Source organism: Puma concolor, chromosome B2 (genome assembly GCF_028749965.1).
Source record: "Puma concolor isolate L17-30 chromosome B2, mPumCon1.1.hap2, whole genome shotgun sequence".
NCBI lineage: Eukaryota > Metazoa > Chordata > Mammalia > Carnivora > Felidae > Puma > Puma concolor.
This window is the reverse complement of record NC_141671.1, coordinates 99,604,756-99,628,891: the sequence shown is the minus strand read 5'-3', so window position 1 is coordinate 99,628,891 and position 24,136 is coordinate 99,604,756. Positions and strand designations below refer to the sequence as shown.

Below are 24,136 nucleotides of genomic sequence, written 5' to 3'. Positions count from 1 at the left end.
TTATACATATACAAGAAAGGTCTGCTATTCAACTAAAAAGAAAACCTACACTTGAAAAATTACACAAAAATTGATACTACATTTTCTCCTGAACTCTTTTCAACAAATTAGAAAGTGGGTCTCCTTTACAACTCTACCAAAATTAAAATTTACTTGTGTCATTAGAAGCCACAATCACATTCCACTTCTTAAAGGAAAACAAACTATCTATTCTTCTAAAAGCCAAATGTCTCTATTTCTCAAGGCAAAATCTTCACAGTCTGAGTTCTGGTACTGAACTGGCTGACATGCAAGTGTGTCACCCTATTTAGCTTCCATTACAGTCTTTTTACCATCTCAAGGGCTATTGAATGACTGAAAACAGATGTCTGAGTCCCATTAGGGGCCCGCTTATGCCTGGGAAAGCTGAGAAGCTGCAGCACCGCAACACTCTTGACACTCCTCTTTCTACAACTACCCCGTGAGCTGCAGTGAGTTCACCATAGGGGACCCTTGTAATTCCTTCACCAGGGCAGAGGGTTAAACAAGGCTCCGGGTTTTTATGGCTTTGAATCGCATTTCCCTTTTACACCATTTAAAGAAGGGTGTAAGGAGCTTACTGAGGTTTTTTAAAAAGAGGAGCTGGGGCACAGAACAGACAGAGCTCTTGAACATGGGTAGGGTCTGGAGGCACAAACCTGTCAGCAGAATACCCCAGTGCTCATGTTACTTCTTAAGGAGAGTTTTGGGGCAAGCTTGTGTATTTCTGCTATGCTGGCTTCAGTTCAGAGCACTTCCTATTTTTTTCTACTTAGAGGAAAATTAGGGAAAACTATCATGGTTCAAGCCATTCAGGAAATATGGATTTTGGGTCCAGCTGTGTGACCTTCAGCAAACTACTTAGCCTTTCTGGGCTCTGTGCTTACTCTTCTATCAATCAGTATGTTTACCTAATTACACCATACATATTTCAGCCCACTGCAGTTTTACAAGCACTTCCATATACTTCGGTGCATTTGATGCTTAGAATAACCCTGTGAGAGGTAACAAAGGGGCTATTCTACTCATTTTTATAAGAGTGGAAATTGAGGCTCAGAAGCTAAGTGGCACACCCCTGATAGTGGCCAGCAACTAGCAGAAGTGAAACTGAACCCTTGATTTCTGATTTTAATAAAATGCTTTTCTTACCACATCATGTTATATGATCCTTCTGGTTCCAACAGTATTAAAATGCCACAATTTAAAAAAATCTCTTCCCCCTTTTGCAATTCACGTCACTGTTAGGAACCTGACCTCACTTACACGTTGAGGAACAAGAAGCACATGACCAAGTGCTCTCTTTCTCATTCACATAAAAACGGTTTCCAATGTAATCTTTTGCTCTCTAAATGCTTGTATGCTGAACGCTAACTCATAAACATGATTAGTCCTATGGTGAAGAATCTAACAGATCTTGTTTTTTTTTTTTTTTAATGTTTGCTTTTGAGAGAGACAGAGTGCAAACAGGGGAGGGGCAGAGAGAGAGAGGGAGACACAGAATCCGAAGCAGGCTCCAGGCTCTGAGTTGTCAGCACAGAGCCCGACATGGGGCTCGAACTCACAGACCTCAGTGAGATCATGACCTGAGCTGAAGTCAGATGCTTAACCGACTGAGCCACCCAGGCACGCCTAACAGATCTTGCTTTTGGTGGAAATACTCATGCATGAAAGAGTCCAGAATATATATTCTACAGTTAAATTAGAAGTACCTGTGAATTGTTACTTCACTGGAAAAAGATGAAGAAACCATAACATGGAAGATCGACAAAGGTGGTGTTGGACCTGAGCATCTAAGAATGTCTTCTGGCTGGGTCCTTAATCTTGAAGTTTGTGTAACCTAAGGTCTCCCTTCCTCCCCCCTTTCCATTCTATCCTCATCCATCCATCAAGTAGGGAGACCTGTATCATAGGTAAGCGAGGATGACTAGATACAAAAAAAGAAAAAAAGAATAGAATGAAATATCTGAATATGTGTATGTTCTTTTTACTAGCAGTAAAATTCCTGAGCTGTCAGCAAACTGCGGAGAGGGGCACCTGATGGCCCTGACTTGGAGGTGAACAGGTTGGGAGCCATGTACCGTGTACCACTGCTCCATGGTTCTCGATTTCTCAATGTGGAGTAAAGTTCAAAGTAAATAAAAGTCAGCCTCCCCCCAATTAACCACACTTTGTTATTAAATGCCATAGCATTGGGCACTGACCTGCTTTGCCCACTTCCCCTTTCCTCAGTGATCCTTCAGCCTGGCACCCAGCTCTGAGATGAGGCCTGCTTAGCACCAGTGAAGTTCCCCACGTTCAAACCAACAACATTCTGTGTGGAGATGAGGGAATCAAAATTAAAATCCAACCCATCGGCATCCATGAGTTCACTACGGATAATGGACTCCATGTCGCACTCCAAGCTCCCATTGAACATGTCCAGGTCCAAGTCGCTGGGGAACTTCTCGTGGCCCACGACGGGAAGGTTTGCACTAGCTGAGTACAAGGAGGAGCCTGAGAGAGAGTCTGAGAGGGTTTGCATAGACTGGCTGACAGGAGATTGTTGCTGGTGTTTGACTGACCCAAGGCTGCTGGAGTCGCTCAAGCCCATGTTGCTGACAGAATTCGACAAGGCACGGCTGCCACCGAGAGCGCCCTGGGTTTGGTGCTGGTGGTGGAGCAAGTTCTGATTGACCAAACTCCCCTGGTTAGGCTGGGCAGCAAAGGACATCATTGGGTCATTTCGAAGCATCACGTTCCGGCGGGAGTTCTGGGCAGACACAGCGGTGCTGGCCTGAGACATCAAGGGGTCTGACTGGGTCATCATGACATCGCTGTGGCTGAGTGAGTCTGAAGTGAGCAGGTCCTGGAGTGTCTGGTTGCCATAGTGTGACATGGAAGAGAAGGTAGCTGGCTTGTTCTCTTGGATGGTCTGCATGGGAGACTGGCGCAGGGAATTCAGAGATGAGGGTCCAAACACCGTGCTATTGAAGGAGCTGGTTGGAGAGCCCAGGCCGGAGCCCTTGGCGGTGTATGGGAAGCTAGAGCTCCGCTGCATGAGCCCTCCGGTGGGCGATGGCTGGGACGATGGGAGTGTGATGTTATCCAGCAGGTCATCCATGAGGTTGTCAGAGAGCCCATCATTCAGATTCATGGTGCCCGCCATGTCGGTCAGCCGTGGTAGCTCCACGGTGCATGGCTTACTTACAGAGGGTGACAGGCTAGCTGAGCTGCTGTAGAGCATGGGGGAGAGCGGTGCATCATCATCCTGGACGTCATCCAACTCCGTGCTTGCCAAGATGGGTGACAGGCGGCCACTGACCGTGCTGGCATTGGAATTGGTGCGTGAGCGGAAGTCGGTCCACGCATCCAGCTCGTCACTGCTGCGTGACGTGGGGCTGCCAGGCCACTTGGAGAGCTGGGAGGGACTGTCATCTGCTGACTCGGGGGCTGTCTGCAGGGCTGCCTTCTTCTTGGCTGCACGGCCACGACTCTTGGTATACTTGTTGCTGTTGTCCATGGAGACAGCCCGCCGCCGGGGTGCCTTCCCGCTCTTCCCCCCATCAGGGTTGATGATCCACCAAGAGCTCTTGCCAGTCCCCTCATTCTGGACCCGCATGAAACGGCTGTGCAGTGACAGGTTGTGCCGAATAGAGTTCTGTGGAGAGAATGGAAAATGCAGAATATGAGACAAAATGGACCAAAACTAAGCAGCCAGAAGTAGTCAATCAGACTTATGTTTAAAAGCCTCCTTAGTTTTTGGAGGATTAAAAAGAAAAACAAAAAAAAGATAAACATTTGTATGATATGCTCCCCACCCAGCTCGGAACAATGACAACATTGTAAATGGCCAATTGTGGTATTTAGGAGGTGGGAGATGGTTTCATATCCAGGAGATGCTGGAAATGTATATGCTCAATGACACTGTTTTCCCCAAATTCCTAAGTTTTGTTGTCCTTTTCTAGAATACTATTTCCTACACTGAAGTTCACACTTATATAATTTTATTACCACAGCACTCTTCCATTTTGCAACAAATCTCCCTGGCTCTCTAAGGGTAATTAATCACTCAAGGGGCTACTCTATTTTCTTATGGTTCCCTCCTCCACTAGTATAAAGGCAGCATCTACCTTTTCTTAATCACTACTATAAACTCAACTGGTGTGAATTGTTACCTATCCTTTCTATAACTCCATCTCTTCCTGCCATAATTTCATACCTGTCTGCCAGGTATAAGAAAAAAAAATGGTGGGGTGCTTGTGTGGCTCCGTGGGTTAAGCATCCAACTCTTGATTTCAGCTCAGGTCATGATCTCATGGTTCATGAGATCGAGCTCCATGTCGGGCTCTGAGCTGACGGTGTGGAGCCTGCTTGGGATATTCTCTCTCTCTCTCTCTCTCTTTCTCTTCCTCTCCCTCTGCCCCTTCTGTGCTCACACTCTCGTTCTCTCTCAAAATAAACATTAAAAAAAAAAAAAAAAAAGAAGAAAATGGTAGAGTAAAATTTGCTGAGTTGACAGAAATAGGCAAGTTGCCCATTCAGAACAATTTCAAGTAATTTATATAGATATTTCCCTTCCAGGCAATGCAGTCTGAGCATAGTAACTTCCTTCCAAAGAGTTAAGTCTGGAAAGGAGGGAAAAAGTAACTTGACAGTAGAGAAACAAACACTATCTCAGGTGATCGAGGTCAACATCAATAGGGCTAAGTCATGTTGATAATATGTACTCTTGATATGATACGATGAAAATGGTACCCTCTTTTGTAGTCTTCCTTCTAAAAACCGTCACCCCAGTCTAACTATGAGAAAAACATCAGACAAATACCAATTAAGGGACATTTAAAAAATGTCTGTTGCATACTTTTCCCAACTGTCAGACCCACAAGGAATCTAAGGAAGAACGATGATTAAATGTAACGTAGCAACCTGGACAGGATGCTGGAACAGAAAAAGGACATTAGGTAAAAATGAGGGAGATCTGAATAACGTATGGACTTCAGTTCATAATAAGGTATTAATATTAGTTCATTAGTTGTGGCAAATGTACTAAACTTTAAGGTAAGATGTTAACAACGGGAAACTTGATGTTGGGATATGAGAACTCTGCAGTAGTTTTCCAACTTTTCTGTACATTTAAAACTATTTCATATTAAAGGATTAAAAAAAAAGAGTAAAATATCTTTAAAATCCTAACAACTGCAGCCATCTTGCAAGATCTTCCTCTCAGCTTGGTAGATAAGCTTGGTTGGCTGGGATGACCTAGATCCAGTCCTATCTCTGCAATGATCAACCATGTGACCTTGAGCAAATCATTTAATCTGTCTGCAACAACTTCACTTCTCTATCTTCATTATAGCCATAACAACATCCAAACCATCCCTCCCTGACAGGGATGATGTAAGAATGATATATGGTAATATGCTTTAGGAACTGATCACTCTACCAAGTCAGGGTGTTCTTATTGCTATTATAAAACACAGAGTCCATGGTGGGGAGAGCTCATCACCTGATGCGGGCTCATTCTAGTCTATAAAATGCCTCATGTGCAGTAAAAGAGAGGAGTTGATGGTCTTCTCCACATCTGGAACAGAAACTACAGGACAGATGAGTTTTTACTCACAAGTTAAAGACAAAAAGTATTGCCTTGTGCAGTATATGAAATACAAACAATCCTAGAAGTTCCCATAGTTTTTAAAAAATTGGCAATCACCACTGTATTTATGTAGAAGATACAAATACATGTGTTCTACCAGAATGTTTTTAGAACGCAGAAAGTGGGCAGGATTTTACCATAAGTAACTCAAAATACTCAGTGATTCCCATGTATGTGTTCCTATGTAAGGAGGGCCTGCAGTTCATGGAGGAGGGCAATGAACATGAACAACCACGGGTCATAAGTTGACATTTCTATGATATGCCCATAAAGACACAGTTGAGAGAAAAAAACAGGCAACATAGTGAGTATCTGATAAGACGAATGTTGCCCAGGAGACTATATACTCTGATTCCCTTTTACTCTTCTGGTTTTTAAAAGAATAATGGAAACCAATTTGACAATAAATTTCATATTAAAAAATAAAATAAATAAATAAATAAATAAATAAATAAATAAATAAATAAAATAATGACATGTCTACTAATGGTTCAGAAATTATATTTCTTTAAAAAGTAAAACCCTTTATAAAACAGATTCAAAGCACATTCTTAAAATTCACTCTGTAGGGTTCAAAAAGGCAGGTGCAAGGTGGTTCTACTATCTGAGTACTCAAATGACTAGATATATTAAATAAAAAACTTAAACTTCTTGGTGAAAACAGGAAAGTTCTGAAGCTATATGGGAGCAATGTGGAACCCTGGCCAGGCCCCTTTGCTCTAAGTTTTGGAATGAGTTCATATAACACCTAGGATTAATAATGACCAATCTTAAGTATCCTGTTATCCCCTCTTTAAAAAGCACTTGAGGGGGAGGGAGTGTGCCTGGATGGCTTAGTCTGTAACATCAGACTCTTGATTTCGACTGAGGTCATGATCTCATGGTTCCGGAGTTTGACCCCGACATGGGCTGCTATCAGCACAGAGTCTGCTTGGGATTCTTTCTTTCTCCCTCTCTCTCTGCCCCTTCGCCATTCACAGGTGCATTCTCTCTGAAAATAAATAAACTTAAAAAAAAAAAAAAAAGCTCTTAGAGAATAGTATTTTTTAAATGTATTTTTATTTTCACCAATTCCAAACCAACTACAAAAAAAAAGGAACACTTTACAGAATTCCAAAATGCCCTACATGAACTTTCTAATAGTCATCTATTACTACAACTCTAAACTTCAACAATGTATATGTATAATTTAACAAAATTTCAAGCTACAATTGGCTAAAATTTGGAGACAGAAATTAAGCTTCTGTAAGGACATGTGGTAAAGGGGCTGGAATACCCACATTTAGGACCAGAAGCACAGGACAAGATGTCAGGGCCCAGAGCCCTGATCTCAAGGGTGAAGAAATGAGAACCTGCCTAATTAGAGCACTGCCAGTTACTGAGCCATAGCTTTTAAATTCATGGTCTCTAATCCTTATAATAAACCTGCAAAGTTGGTATCAGTGCTCTCATCATCTATATGAGGGCTCAGGCTGAGAGATATTAAATAACTTACACCAGGGTCACACTGCCTATATAACCCAAAGTGAAATTTGTTTTCCGTACTCAAATCCAATGCTTTTACTATATAACCTTTCACAGGTTTGTCACCAAATTATTTAGAAGTCATCGTTTAACCTATTTCTGTTAACATTTTAAAGAAACATTTAATAAAGAACAAGGATATAAAAGCACAACTTTATTACTGTAATTCTGTTTATGAAATAGGGATAATAATTTGATGGGTCTTTCCTAAATTAAAAATAAACCTTTTTTTAAAGAAAGTCTTTCAGAAGAACTGACAAGAAAGTGAAGGCTCACACAGCCCATGTTTGTGTTTCTTTACTAAGGAGGCCATGATAGCATTCCTTCTAGGGAGAGGGCAATGGTCACCACACCAACCAATGTTAACTGTCCTTAGGTTCTGAAACAAAACCTGACTTATTAAATCGGTGACTAGCTTCAGTTTCCACTCTTTGCTCTACTCTTGTTTTAGAGATTATTACTAGCAGAATGCATGCCCTTAGGCATATTACCTACACAACACTCAGACAGGTTTTTCAGGTTATATGACCAAGACAACACAATGCCACCACCATTGTGACAGTCCCCTATCTCAGGAGCCTCTATACATATAGGCTGGCCAGCTTCCCATTTATAAAATCCATAATTCATTTATAAAATCCAAAGGCCAATAAATATGGTCCTTCTGTCCATTTCCAGTTCAAATGCTCCCTCATCCTAACAAGGTGGATTCCAGAAATAGATTCTGGTTTTCTTACAGGTCATGATTCTAATCAGTAGTTTCTCTACCTAAATTTTGGGAAAGCAGGAAAAGGTAAATAAATAAATAAATGCCAGATAAAATGTCAGGAGTATGATGTTTCCCCACACCTTCCCTGATAACAAAAGTTAATGGCGATATGACTTCTGTAAGATTTCAAAGGGATGATACTCCTTCAAATCAGTCCCAGAAATGAGAAGTGGGATTTCTGAAAACAGGCCAACTGTAAAATCTCATGATCTATCATTTAAGTTCTCTAAAGACCTCTATATTATGGTCTGTAAATTAGTTTCCGGTGTACTGTATTTTATTTATTTATTTTTTTAAGTTTATTTATCCTTTTTATAATCTCCTCACCCAACGTGGGGCTCAAACTCACAACCTGGAAATCAAGAGTCACGTGCTCTTCCAACTGAGCCAGCCAGGTGCCTCCCTACTTGTATTTTAAACTATAAAAACCGCCATTGAAAATATTCTATAGTTTTCCACTAATTCATATACCATACAAAACAGTTTATATTTCTAGGATTTTACATTAGTTTGGGGATTGGGAGCTGAAGTAAAGGAAGAATGGCTGGGGTGCCTGGGTGGCTCAGTCGGTTGAGCATCTGACTTTGGCTCAGGTCATGATCTCACAGTTCTGTGAGTTTGAGCCCTGCATCGGGCTCTGTGCTGACAGCTTGGAGCCTCCTTCGGATTCTGTGTCTCCCTCTCTCTCTGCCCCTAACCTACTTGCATTCTGTCTCTGTCTCTCTCAAAAATAAAATAAGACATTAAAAAAAAAAAAAAAAAAGAATGCTGTGACAAGACTAAAATTAACTTTTCTAATACTTTGTAAGGCAAGCCATTGTTAATTGGCTGAAGTACTAAGGATGTGTTTTCCTTAATGTTAACTTGATAAGGTAAATATTAACAACCAAAAGTCCTATTGCTAGAGCACAGGCCATTCTGTCATCACACTTACTAAAGGAGCCACGAAGCTACACTACAACCTCAACCCCAAATCATGTGAATAGTTCTGGTTATTTAAGTTCACTACTAAGAAATCCAGATACTGGAAATTATAGGAAAGCAAACATTTTCTAGGAAGAAATTTTAGTGTCAGGGACAAATATGCCAGTTTTTTTTCCAACCTGCCCCAAAGATTTAGAGAATCCTTAAAGCATCTCTAACACAATGTGTCTGAAGAGAGAGCAGAGAGAAGAATACTCTTCATCCCATTTTATGTCAATGCTCTCTTTTACAAAATGATTTACACCCAAGCAAGCTTGGGACAGAAATGCTTTAGATGCTTTCGATGGAGTTAAATAGGAAGAGATCTGGAAAACCTGTGTCCTGTGTGATTGCAGCTGTATTTAGTGGCCTAATCCTTCAAGGAGGTATGTGCAGAAGGTGTGTGAAGGAGGTAGTATGAAGGAACTCGATTTCACACTCTGGGCTGTGGCCCACAGTCAGCATGAGATTTCTTTGCTTGGTTCTCCTTGAAGAAATTAGCATAAAGATGACTGTACTTATCAGAATCTGGTAATTATTTTTCTTGCTCTCCTGAAAGGCAGTTTTCTACTGTAAGATACATTTATTACTAATATTAAAGTGCACATGGTCACTACATATATGCCAACTGATTGTGAAGACACATGGACCCAGAACAGATTAGGTTAGGTGTCCAAGAGAAGCTGCCTGAAATGACCAAGTATTCCCCACTGGAACTTTACAAAGTGGATAATTCACACACACAATTTAAGGTGGCTAATGGAGGTGGGGCAGCATGATGTTGAGGGAAGAGTACAGACTCTGATGTCTGTCAGGTCCGAGCTAGAATCCTGGCTCTGACATTTGTCCAATGACCTTGGGCAACTGAGTGAACCTCAGATGCCCCTTTCACAAAATGAGGATAAAATTACCCTCTCTGCCTAACTCTAGGATCTTCGGGAAGGTTAAATGAAATTACGCATGCAAAGTACTCACTGAAGTGCCAAGCACAAAAGAGGCTCTCAACTGTCAAATCCCACATACGGAAGCAGTGACATCAGAAACGTTCACTTACTGTTTTCCGAGCATCGTATAATTTAAGCCAAAAGGTGAGAGGGCGGCTCCTTCCAGGAAGATTTCAGACTCTTAAAAGTATTTCAAAGGTGCTGTGTCAGTCAGGAGTGACTGGTAATTTCCTAACTGTTGCTACCCTATGTCCACTCCAGCCCCTTCCAACCCATGTTTACCTTGTGGAGACTGTCCACTAACCCAGACACCAGCTGCATGTGCTCCCCCTGGAACACAGAGAGGGTTTTGTCTGGAAGCAACATGTGGTATCAATTTATCTTTCTCAGCAACGGCAACAAGGAATCCACTGACTTTAAAAATAAAAAGGGAGTTGTGTAATTTAACTCTTAAAGGCCCCTGCCTACCTTCCATTTTATTTATTTATTTATTTTTTGAAGACAACCCCTCCCTCTCTTTTTTTGTGCTGTCTCAAAAGTAGCAAAATGAGAGCTATGGCTGTCAACCCCTAAGCCAGACCCATTGCTCCCCACCAGGCAGATTGCAGGCATCCACCTGGCCTTCTAAGGGATTTCAGTGGGGACAATCTGCAAAAGACTGCTTTTAGACACAATATTCATCTACCTTACACATAGGACCAGCATTTCAAGTAGGTCTCACTGCTTTGACTTGTGGGCAATGACAATTCAGAATGAGGCTGCCAAATGCCTGCATTCTAATATATGCATCTCCTGAGCGGTCGATGATAAAGGTCACGTGAAAAGCCCAATGAAAACCACAAGTCACGAGGAGACCCAGGGGGCTGGGTGCCACTGCAGAGTAATGCAAAGATACAGCTTTAGGAGAGGGCCTGGGAAGTGGCCTTTGATTTATAATGACAGGCTCTTTCAAAGGCAGTTCTCTGGACAAGGCCATGACTTCTCTTAAGTATTAATTCTTTCCCCTGGCTGCCCATTAGAATCACCTGGGGAGGCTTTACATACTCCTGCCCTACTCCCAGGGATTCTGATTCAATTGGTGTGGGTAAGGCTAAGGTAGAGGTGCATTTTTAAAGCTCCCCAGATTGTTCTGTGCAAGGAGAGCTGAGAATCACTGGAATTTCCCCCTTGCCTTTCCAGTGACTGACACTCTGAGTCCAACCTAACCGTCCCTAGTCTTCCCAGGTCTGGGAAGCAGAATCGGTGTTTTCTAAGTTCAAGTTCCCACCACTTAGAAAATAAGGATGAGAACTGGGGCTATAGAATCAAGCTGTGATTATATGTGCAGAGTAAAACAGAGAGAGTAATTTTTCAGGCCACTGGGATCCAGATTATCTTTTTTCTTAGAAAGAAAAAAAAAAAGGCAAGGGAGACAGGGAAGAAGGGTCCTTGACCTTGTACTGCCTGTGGATGGTCATCTCATTCTGTCCTGTGCCACTTCTCCACCCAGCATGGATAGGCATGGACAGAAAAGAGAACATGTGGGCATTCACAAAACTAAGAATTGATAATAGGCTGAAGACAGGATGAGCTGGGACAGTAGCTAATCCCTATAATTTTCAGGAGCCTCCCTGAATTAGCATGCAATCTCATACAATCCCTTTCATAGACTATCCTTCAAGCAAAATGCCAAAAAGACAGACTGGGTAAAAATAACTACTGAAAAAGCCATACCCCAATCCTGAGGTACTTATCAGCTCCCACTGTTAAGACAGCAAAATATCACTTGATGAACTTCCTGAGGACATATTCAGTCTCAAAAATAATAATCACATATTCCATTTCTCATTCCTTCTCATTCCTCAACTGTGCAAAACACTACATCATTACACTCAGGGCAAAGATCCTTGAGTGGACATGACAAAGAGCCAAGTAGTGCCGCCATCTGAGGGGCAAGTGTGAGGCTGGTCCTTCTTATTAGAAACTGGTAGAGTCTAGGTTTTAGCTAGCTTCCACTAGATTTTATCTTCTTTGGGGCTAACCTGTTGTTCAAAAGCAAGTACAGAAAGCATGATAGCATAAAACAGACTTGAAATCAGAAACAGTTATTATTTCTGACTATATGGAATACCAGCTGTAATAGGCAAGCAAGCCTTTTAGACAGAGAAGAAAACTTAAATAAACATTCACATAAAGCATTGCACAATCAACCCTGATGTGTGAGACAAGTCCCAGGCTAGCTCTACTCTTACTCTTGTTTAAAACACTAAGTTTAAACCATTAAGGGACTTATTTTAAAAAGACAATGTTCTAAAATAAATATTGTCAGGAACTTGGCTGAAGGATTAAATTTCCAGCTTGAAACAAGATTTCTGTTAAATTTGCTAACAATAATCCTCTACCCACAGAGACCTCCTTTGAAAATTAACGTTTGCTTCAAGTTTTCATGCAGTAAGTGACAGGTTCTGGTCTCTCACTAAACCGAATAAAATAATAGCAATCATCTGATAATCAGCATAATGAACCCATTCTTTACCCAAGCAAAATGAGACACATGAGGCTTTCTTAGAAGAGGAAGGGCTGGGCAGACAATCTGTCCTGCCCTCAAATGAAAAAAAGGAATCCTAGATAGGAAGAAAGTTCTCTCGAAGAGCATGAAAAAGACGGCTACTACTCTACTGCAGTCTTGTTGGATTTTCTATGTGGCTTTTATTTTCATATTAATTTTTTTTTCTTTTAGTAATCTTTTCAAGCTCTTCCACAGCTGTTTCTGTTCTTGGAGGGCAAAAGGGAACATTCCATTCCTTACAGCCAAACCTGCACTTCCGGCACAAAGAGAACCCTGGCAGCCTTGCAACCTCTGCCCACACCCACTGTCGGCAGCACCCTGCCCCTCCCCATGAGCCCTCCTGCTTCCAATCCCCTGCCCATCCTTCTCCCCAGACTGAGGGAGAAGCAGTTAAAGGCATGCAGTCAATAGAATTACAATCCCCAGAAAGCAGGTTAAAGTTATAGCCTTTGGCAGCTCCTGCTCTCTTTCTCCAAGCTTCTTCCCTGATGTTGTTACTGAATCCATTTCCCTTTCCCACACGGGCACACACTATGTCAATTCCCTGTGGAGACCATGCACAGCTAGCTACACGAAATGGATGCCTCAAAGGGTTAAACACCATGAAGTTACAGAACATTCTTGAAATGGACTCCACAGAGTAGAACAAAGTAGAACAGAAATAGTTTTACTATTAACATAATTTTCACTTAGATTAAAAAACAATAAAGCTACAAGTTTTTCCAGTTTGAAAATTTATTGTGGGTGGAAACAGAATAAAAAGGCATTGGAAATACACGACCAGAATTCAGGAATACATCAGAGTTTAATAATCACTTTCATGGCATTATATAAGTGATCAGAGCAGGAAGTTCAGTAAAAAGTAAACTGGGGAAAATGGAGAGAGCTCTGAAACCCATCTAGTAACACGCAGCCTTAACTTTATAGTGAAAGAAACAAAGGGCCAAAGAGATACAAGGGAGTACCTGAAGTCAATCAGCTAGTAAGTGGACGCCACGCTGAGACAAACTCTGATCTCCTGGCCTTAAGGTAGAACAGTAATACCCAGAAACAACATCGGTTCCAATGTCTGGATTACCACACTGGTTAAAGGGATGAAGTGCAGGGAGCACAAAGCATGGGTAGGTAGTATCTTCTACCCATCCAGCCAGCCAGCCACCAAGCCATCCAACTTCAGTCTGCCTTGTTTTATAATTTGAGGAGAACGTGTCTCCCCAAACACATATAGAACTCTTCACAACCAGACACCATGTCTTATTATAGCTTTAGCACCTGGCATGGGGCCTGGTACATAGTAGGTGTTCAAAAAAATATTTGTTTAATCAGTGAATTGGTGAAAAGGGGCAACAGCCACAAAACAAACCTGAATTATACTTGGCAATGTTATAAAACATGAGCTCAATGACCAATCCTCACGTGAGTGAAGATGGAAATAACCATCCACAGTAAAATGTGAAGTAGCAAGTCTCCCCTTTGAGTATTAACTTCAATTATACAATCCAATTTCCAAAAACAAGATGACAGCCTAATTAGTAGATTTATGGTTCTCTGTAATAAGAGATGCTAAGAAGGGCAACATGACAGTGTGTGAGCTACTTGGAGGAGCAAGGGCTTGGCACAAAGGTGTCATGTCCATCTAGGGAGAAGAGCTGACTCCTTACCTGCCTTGAGATGCTATAGGGCCTCATTCTTGGTAATGAGGTTGGCCCAGAGCCCTCAGAGGCAGACTCAAAATCATAGATAACACACTCTGGTACTAAGTCTCCTCCAAGGCACATCCAAAGAAAAACAAGAACAGAAAAATCCAAAAGAAGAGTCTACTTCACCTGCAATCTGAAAGAACTTAATGTATTTGACATCTACCAAGGCCAAGTCTCTGTGCTTGACAAACCTAATCTCACTTATTTTCACGACAAGCCTGTCAGGAGGAAACTGAGGTACAGAAAATTTAAGTAGCTTGTCTGGTGGTGCTAGTAATCAAGCCCAAGGCTAACTCCAGAGTGAAGCTCTCACCACTGTCCGTATATGTTTCCCTCTGACATCACCAAACTGCCTAAGGAGAGAGGCACCACTAACAGGTGACCAAGGAACATGAAGGAACAAGAACAAAAATCTATGTTACTGAATGACATGTTCCCATCTCTAAGTTTCTGCACATGGTCCCTAGGATTATGAAAAGAAGGGAAAGAGTGGAAGAATGACTAGCTATGAAGTCAGCCTTGTTGAAACCAGATCGTGTTTAGAAATGACACCTTTTTTCTCAGATATACCCCAAAAGAGACACTACTGGCATGTCCTAACCTGACCTGGGATCACCTCTTTTAGGGAACAACCAAACAAGATTACTGCCATAAACTATTAAGTATCCAGGTCTTCCTCTGTGGCACGTCTGGTGGCTTCTGTGCTCAGAGAGCATTAACCCATTAGTGAGTCAAGTCAGTATTACCTGGCCATCCTTGGCAGACCTATTCAGGCTCTGAAACAGCTGGCACCGTGCTGTGGATCCTCAAGCCAGAGACATCAGGCAAAGCCAGGCAAATGTCTGCTTTGTCCTGACCTTGCCATTACGAGGCTTAATCTGAAACAGGGACTCAGCTCTATACTATTTTAAACATGTAATTAGTTTATTATAGAGCCAGAAAAGATTAGCTTTCTTTAAATCTATGTGAATTTTAAAATATGCCTTTGCCTGCCAACTGACAGCATGATCAGGATGCTTCTGTTTAACCTCAATCAAACACTGGTAGAAAACTGCTTTAAGTTTGTATATGCATGCTATTTTATTATTTGTCTTCTGGCAACAAAAGCTGCAGAAACAGAAATCACTGACAATGCCTGCAAGCACATTAAAGGGATGGCTGTGGAGGTGCTGAGTGGGTGAGTTAAACAGCTTGAGTTTGTCATCTGAAATCCAGGAAAACTGCTTTTCTGTTCTTGGTTTACAATCCCTTCCTTCACATGAAATTCACTGGCTTTAGCGGCACACATACAAACACAACTGTTTCCAGCTCTTCAGATGTTATGGCTCAGAAAAACAATTCTTTTTCATCTTGTTATTTCAAGGGCAACTGATTACTTTTGGGTAGCACCAAAATATATGCCAACGTGTGGGCACAGTCACACAGCTAAGCACAGGCCCACACCCTGGAAAGACCAGGAGGGGTAGAGGCACATTTTTCAGCTAGGGAAGGAAAAAGTTTGGGCTAGGGTTTACAGAACAGACAAGTGTATATGTATTTGGAAGCAGGCTATCTTCCAAATGTCAATGTTAGTTATTCTAATAGTCATCAAAAATCAAGACGATACTGGTAAAAAGCAGAAGTCAAAAAAAGTAAATGCCACACAACAGAATATCTCATGTCGGCTACTGCAGAGAAAACAACTGATGGACTTTCTCTTTACAGGAATAAAGAACGCAGCAGACAATTCTGCAAAGTGACTCAGGTCTACAGTACCCTTCTCTTTCCTTTCCACAGCCCAATGACATTCATCTAAAAAGGAGCCTCCTGAGGAACTGCTTTCTCTACCCTGTAACCTTACCTGCATGTGCAGGATTTCACTGCACTGATTTTGCAAGATTTCTTCTTGTTTAAAACCATAGGATGCAAAAGTGGCTGATGACCAATGTAATGATATTGCTAAATGCCAACCAAGTGAATCAACTTGTCATTCCAGGACACTTCTGGGTGCCAATCACACGTACAGATGCACACCACACAGCTCAAAAGTCCACAGAAAATGATCAACTAAGGAACCAGACACCCATTCCACTGTTCGTGGGGAGTGGTAGTGGTGGTGGACATTTAGATACCAGCACATTTTAACTTAAAATCTAGGATGTTCCTAAACGTACACGTTAATTAGCACTGTTCTCCAAACTATGATGAAAAAGGCTGAATGTGCACGGGATAAGTCAGTTTTTCAAAAGGCCATGAAAGGAATGCAGTACTGTAGTATTAATATGTGCTAGGCTCTAATCTACTTGATGTGTGGGGTAAGCTTGAAAGCACTTAAAAACCTGGAAACACCAGTAGTATAGTATCTATCACCCAAAGGGTAGGAGGGATAATATTAACTGGCAAGGATAGGCACATAAGACACTCTTAGCAGGTATCATAGTGCTCCAGGGCTCACTGGTCCCTGCATACCAACTGTCTGTGACTCCAAGGCCATTCTTTTTTTTTAATGTTTATTTATTTGTTGAGAGACAGAGAAAGACTGAGCATGAGCCGGGAGGGGGGGGGGGGGGCAGCGAGAGAGAGAGAGAGAGAGAGAGAGAGAGAGAGAGAGAGAGAGGGAGGGAGGGAGAGACATAGAATCCAAAGCAGGCTCCAGGCTCTGAGCTGTCAGCACAGAGTCCAACGTGGGGCTCAAACTCACGAACCGCGAGATCATGGCCTGAGCTGAAGTCAGATGCCTGACTGAGCCACCCAGGTGCCCCTCCAAGGCCATTCTTGAGGACAGGGGACCTCTGGCCTTATAATTGCCTCCTTGGTTGAGTCTGTCTTGGCAGATTTATCCCACAGATTTTCTCAACTTCCTTGGGCCTATCACCAGGGCTCCTCAGCTGAAGTTTCCAACTCTTTTCCCTTAGTCAAATTGTTCATTTGCTAAGAGGAAATGTGTGTGTGCACTCAGAGCATGACCAGGTACTAGGTCTTCCCCTAAAGCATAACAAATCACTGTATATACAGGGGCCATGGAAATTAATCCCTTCAAATCAAGACAAGGGAAGAAAAATACACAGGGACAGATGTTGCTGAGCTATTTTCAGGTTCAAAGGTAGCTTCAAATAATACACTTCCAACTCTCTGAGGCATTATACAGAACCATATTACCCTGTGTTAGCTATCTCCAGAAACAAGTTCATTAAGGTTCTTTTGAACAGCCATGATCTCTGTTGTCTTCCCAAGAAAGAAAGGCAGCCGAGTCCTGATGTTAATTTATGGACAGAAACAGAAGTCACGCAAGCTTCCTAAAGGGTTAATAAATCCAAGTTGAGACAGAACTCTCCATGGGTTGCTGGAGTTTCTGCATGTCTTGCAAGCAAGCACTAATGGCCCTCTGTTCTGAACTATCTTTCTTGAATGTTTGCATTTGCATAGTGAACAGACTTGAAAGATAGTGGTAGTGTCTCGCTCTAGAGCAACGTACAGATATACTTACTGCCCATCATAAAAGATAAAGGATCCCTAAACCTAGGGTTCCCCTCCTATTAACAGCACCCACTGCATGTGTAGGCATCAACCTGGGCCCATCTGCGTCACTCCTGTGGGACTTGGGAGCAAAGTGGAAACTGATGCAAAATACGTTGCTGCTTGTGCAGCTTGCTGTGCTATGCGTAATACATTCCTTTGCCTCTGACCTATGAGTCTCATGGCTAGTGGGGTCAAATGCAAAAGATGTAATGTGGCAATTCATCTCTAGCTAATTTTCTTCTCTACTCCTACATAAATGAGCAAGAACACAAGACAAGGGGATGAAGGAGGAAATTGAAGTCACAAGTAAAAGAGCAGACGTGTGGCTCCAGCAATCTGAATAGTCTGATCTGGCTTCGCTGAGGACCTGTAAGGCCTTATGAAAATAAACCATTCATAGAAGAGCAGCTCCCCAGGTATAGTCTCTGTGCAGTGTTTCATCTGCATCAGTCACCATCTTCCCCAGCTGTTGCTCAATGCTGCTGTTTGCCTGTGATGAGCAGAGCTGAGCAGGCAGCAGGTTTCTCACTCTTTGCCACCCTTGACCAGACGCAAGAGCAGATCACATTATGTCCACACTCCCCATCTCCCTGACAACCAACTGCCCCATTGCATGGAAGTCCTCTAGGTTACATTGGTTGAGTTTCCACAGGATCCAGATCTCGATTTTGGAGCGCTGGGCCATTCTCAGAGGGAAGAGCTTCTCCTCAGTCCCCTACACTTGTCTACTGACAGCCCCAAATTTAACCCTTATGGAAATGCTTTCAGGCCTTTCTCCTTGCCACAGTGACTCTGTCGTTTGTAACAGGTCACACGTGTAGAAACCCAGGATTCCCTCCTCTTGCCACTTTAGTTCTTCCACATCCATTTTCTTCATTCCTCGAACAGTATTTAGCAGCATTAGACCTGCAAAAAGGATGGACTGGGGAGTTCCCATGAACCAAAAGCAAACACCTGCACATAAACATTTACAGTAAAAGCCTGGATTGCAAGTAAGTTGTTCTGAGTGTTCCACAAGACGAGCAAACATTTCTAATAAATTTTAACTTGATTAACAAGCAATATCTTGCAACATGAGTAGTACATGATGCTGAATGCCACATGATCACAACTGAGCCAATGGTTCTTTTCTCTCTCTCTCCCTCTCTCTCTGAGGGATTGTGCGCAATCGTCTCCCATACTCAGATGCTTGGTCTCAGGCCGTGGTGTCTGGCAGAAATCAGTGATTTTTCAGAACATTGGAATGTGCCCACAACTGGCACTGGTATATTTTTTGTCACTTCAAAGCACCTGTGTACATTCCTTTGCTTTTCCATACAAGAGTAAGCTTAAGGACGCTTTGCTTCATTCTACGCCAGGCTGTCTGCAGATTTAGAAACTTTCCTCTGCTGTCTTATTGCCAGTGACATTAAATACAGTGTATGACTACTAATACTGTACCGTAGTCAACACCTGTGTGAGCGTATACAATGGTCCCCATGCAGAAAAAAGATTCCATTGAGCCAACAGATAGCAGTGATTCCGTTGTGATAGTCAAAGTCATCCTACATAATAATCCCCCCCTTCTCTTGTCTCCCTCATACCAGCCACGAAGGTTTTCAAAGGTAAGTGTAGGTTCATTTATTTTTCTTTATATTTTTTATTTTCTTTATTATCTTGTATTATATTACAATATTTGTAATCATTTTCATATGAATATTTTGGGGTTGTGGAACAAATCCTCTGAGTTTCCATTATTTCTTATGGGGAAATTTGCTTTGATATACAAAGTGCTTTGTGTTACAAGCATGTTCTGAAACAAATTATGCTCGCAAACCAAGGTTTTTACTGTATATACTTTCTCCAAGTTTCCAGAAAAGAGTTAATTTTCTAGGTTATTAAATATAAACCAGAAGCCTCTACTACAAAATAAAATAAAAAAAAACTTTACAAGATTTCACACTTTACAATTTTTTAACTAACTGATTTAAGCCAGGCCTGTTCTGGTACATAGGAAATTGATATTTTCTTTTCCCTCCCCTTTCTTCTTGGATAACCTACTTCCATTCTTGGCAAATGGAAGCATTTATTTACTGCAGTGTTCACATGCACCTACACGTCTAATGCCTCTGGAATAATACTGAATTGTTGCCACACGGCCAAATAATGTGCTCTTTGAGAAATAATTATCAATTAGAGTGCTATAAAATGGGCCAGCAGTTCTACTTTGCTCACACTGTGTGGTATTTTGGCCACCAAACACAACAAGCTTTCTTTGGTTACTCTTTGCATCAATCAGAAAATTACATTAATTTGCTGTGACGCTATTTGTGGACAGTTGTGGAAAAGAATGCAGACATCCAGGAGTAAATTAGAGTTAACTCACTCCACTTGGGCAACAGGTCCCCCACATAGTCACCGCAGATACTAACATTTTACAGGGACCCCAGCCTGGGCTGGGTGGCAATGGCTGCATAAAAAAGGAACTATTAGTAACAGCTTGCAAGTAATCAATTTTTAGTACTTTCTTTCAGTCTAGAGTAGCTGCCAAAAGAACTTGGCAAAAGCCATCATTTAAAAAAACGCCAATTCAAGCTACAATGAGGTAGTCTCACTATAGTAAAATAGGTTTTACTTTGTCTATCTAGGTCTATATATGAGGTCTAGAAATAGAAAAAAATAAAGGTTTAAAATTTAGATACCACTTGGACACTTAAAAAGCCGTACGGCTTTTCTTTCTTCCTGACAGCTTTTATGTAGTACTATGTTCAGTGATGATTACTAAAATATTTCTTAGAATGAAAAGATGCATTAAAATATAGACAAGTTGGGGGGTCCTGGGTGGCTCAGTCGGTTGAGTGTCTGACTTCGGTTCAGGTCTTGATCTCACAGTTCATGAGTTTGAGCCCTGCATTGGGCTCTGTGCTGATAGCTCAGAGCCTAGAGCCTGTGTCTCCCTCTCTCTCTCTGTCCCTCTTCTGCTCACGTTCTTTCTCTCTCAAAAATAAACATTTAAAAAAATATATGGACAAATGTATATATACATTCATATAAGAAAACAACTAGGAAGTGTCAAACACCAAAAGAAAGGGGTGCTTGGGCGGCTCAGGTGGTTGAGTACCCAACTCTTGATTTTGGCTCAGGTCATGATCGCAGGGTCATGGGATCAAGTCCCACATAAGGCTCTGTGCTAAGTGTAGAGCCTGCTTAGGATTCTCTCTCTGTCCCTCTGCCCCTCTCCCCTACTTACACTTTCTAATTAAAAAACAACAACAACAACATTAAAAAAATAAATGACAAAAGAAAGCACAACTACTTCTTGTCAATGCTAGAGATGACTGACATACAAAAGACTCATTTTCTTGAAATAAACTCTTGTTTTCCCTTTTGAACTAAACTATGCTGAATAAAGTTAGCACCTGCAATACAATCCAGGAAGTCCAGTGTTAAAGAAATAGACTCTCTTTTCTCAGGTTCTCCATCTCTAAGGAAATCTACTTTTAGCGCTGAAAGTCATAGCAAATACACAGTAAATAAAGTATCAGATTTTTAAAAATTAAGTTATCTGCCTTAAACTTCAGAAGCACTTAGAAGTTCAAAATGTGGATGTTATTTGTTTTCTTGGAGATCATACTCATGCCTCTAGTGGACTATACAATTCCAATACAGAAGAAGAGAACATTTTATCAAGATTCAGAATTTTTTTTGTTTGTTCACCTGTGGGGAAATAAACATTTCAATTAACTGGAAAAAGTATTAATTGAATGCAAACTTTAAAAAATATATTAATACCTACTGGTATTAAAAATGTACATAACCTTTGACTTAGTGGAATAGACGATTCCAGTCTCTTCTTTCTTACTAACAGAAGGTTGATTTTTAGCTGGGCACATGACTGCCCAGAAAAAAAAAGACACTAAACTTCCCAGCCTTCCTTGAAAAGTTAGATGTGGCCATATGACAAGTATGATATGTAACTGGGAGTCCCACAGAACTTTCTGTAATACTGTTTAAAGCTAACTAACTCAGATGAGAGTTCCTTTTGTTCTGCATTTATTCAGTCCATCTATATCTAGATGAACCATGAGAGGACCTTGATGATGAAAACCACCTGCAATGGTGGAAGAGAATCTCAGAGACAGGTCGTCAATCACTTCTTAGAATGATCATATCCGCCCTAGACTTCATTTTTTTTTTTTAAATGTTTATTCTTTTTTTTTGAAAGACAGAGAGAGAGAGCACAAGCAGGGGTGGGGTGGACAGAGAGGGGACACAGAATCTGAAACAGGCTCCAGGCTCTGAGCTGTCAGCACAGAGCTCGATGCAGGGCTCGAATTCAAGAGCTGTGAGATCATGACCTGAGCTGAAGTCGGATGCTTAACAGACTGAGTCACCCAGGCACCCCAGTTCTAGACTTCTTTCACATGAAAATAATTCACTATTAAATCTGGGCTTTCTGTTAAACAAGGCCAAATCTAATCCTGATTGATAAACCCAGAAACGGTTTTTAGGAATTATTTTACTGATACACTCCTCTGCATGTGTTATCCATATGTTTTCTCTCTCCACTTTTGCACATATTGATAATAAAAAAATAGTTGATTACAGAATTCCAAGTATTAATGACGGTAATTAGAGGTTTCTAATCACAGCAAGTAAATAATGCAACAGACACACCTAGCAAGAAAGGTTTTTCTGTGCCTATTTCCCACCTACCTTCGTGTATGTGTTATCAGGCACTTTGAAAGTGCTTTTCAGGGAATGATTGTGTATGTGCTGGACACCATCATTTGCCAATGTTACAAGGCTGGTAGGATGAGCAGTGATCCTCCTGGTCCCAAAGTTTTAGAAGTTCTGATGTGGGACACTAAGGATAGGGACACAACACATTTCCAAGTGAACAGGCTGTATTATCATGAGGCTTTTAAAACTTCTTGTTTTGGGGAGTACCTGGGGGGGCTCAGTCGGTTAAGTGTTCAACTTCAGCTCAGGTCATGATCTCACAGTTTAGGAATTCAAGCCCCACACTGGGCTCTGTGCTGACAGCTCAGAGCCTGGAGCCTGCTTCGGATCCTGTGTTCCCCTTTCTCTGCCACTCCCCCACTTGCGCTCTCTCTCGCTCTCAAAAATAAATAAACGTGAATAAATAAATATACATTAAAAATAAATAAATAAAACTTGTTTTGGGTCAACCTGGATTTCAATAAAAAGAGTATTTTGGGGGCTTCAAGACATAAAAATGAATTTTGGGAAAGACAGCTCCAAGACATATGGTTTCATAAGGCTATTTCTACCAATCATGATAATATACCTGGGCCACTGTCTTAGCAACACTTTTCACAAAACGATCAGAAATAACATCAACAGCCAGTGAGCAAAGAACATCTAGAATATACCACAATGTCATCACTTGGACAAAAATTTATACTCTTCTGACTTTGGAGCAACAAGAAATGAGCAGAAAGAAAGTAAGGCAGACATAGTGACATACTAGTTTCCAACAAGCCCAAAGCATCAAACCCAAAAGATAAAAATGCTATCCAATAAGGAAACCAATGGTCTCATATCTGGACAATGTGGGATAGCATCCAGTAAGAGTTTTAAAAATAATTCTATATTCCCACTGAACAAAACCGTGGTCAGTTATCCTTCCCTAAAATGAATTTTCAAAAATCAGGAAATGAGCAAATGAAGAAATCTGTCGGAAACCCATTCCAATATTCTGAATAATCAATGTTATATGAGAGTAAAACTGTATCGCATTAAGATACCATTTGACTATCTCTCTTTTTCATATCTAAAGTCTAGATACTGAAAAATCAGTCTGTGAAGGCCTAGTAAACAGGAAAGCATTATGAATATTTAACTACACTGCCCAATTCTATCAATATGTAAGAAAGAACATGCCAGGGAAACAGTCCTGAATATTCCTAGTTAGGTATATATTTACTGGGTTGTAGTCACTGACTTAATGAACAGGGCCATTCCCAGGAGAAGAACAAAAGATGGGCCACTTACTCAGAGGAAAGGTGGTCACTTAGTAACTGATATATTCATTTCACTGATAAATACTACATAGTTGCTCCCAAAGCCTATGCCTGAGGGAAAGGGTTTATTTCAGAGCCTAACTGTCCCTTTCAACATCTTTTAACTCCTTCTTGTCATGCTGGTGAGTCTACTCCTGGCACTTCATAAATAAATCTGTAAAGTCTTGGTTTTTAAATGGCCCCTATAGCACCAACTTCCTTGCCAGAGCATAAGGCCATGGGGCCAGGAGTGCCAACTTCTTTGGTGTCTCCCATGAAACTCCTCCCACAGAGCTGAGCACTCTACAAACATGCTCTCATTAAACCTATAACCACACTAAAGGAAACATTAAAAAGGAGACCCTCCAAGTCACCAATGTTTGATGAATGAATAGTTGTTTCGGAGAGTGATTTTAGTTTGTTACCATTTTGTCGTCAGGTATAAATGCTCTACATCAAAACCTGATTTCCTTTTGCTTAGGGATTTGAGCTGAACAATCCAGGATGTTTCATCCTAACTGCTTCCCAGGAACTA

The 24,136-nt window shown here is 41.3% G+C and overlaps 1 protein-coding gene across 4 annotated transcripts in view; it reads right to left on the bottom strand.

Annotated features, from left to right (window-relative positions):
- The window catches only part of FOXO3 (forkhead box O3), a 125,434-nt gene that overhangs the window by 17,125 nt on the left and 84,173 nt on the right, over nt 1-24,136 (bottom strand). For 3 of the 4 annotated variants that reach the window (XM_025925326.2, XM_086707542.1, XM_086707544.1), the window contains one exon: nt 2,220-3,655. In XM_025925326.2, the coding sequence (XP_025781111.1) occupies nt 2,255-3,655 (1,401 nt within the window). In that variant the 3' untranslated portion in view covers nt 2,220-2,254. Of the gene's footprint in view, nt 1-2,219; nt 3,656-9,960; nt 10,251-24,136 lie in introns of those variants that run through there. The other variant, XM_086707543.1, reaches the window with a different exon arrangement.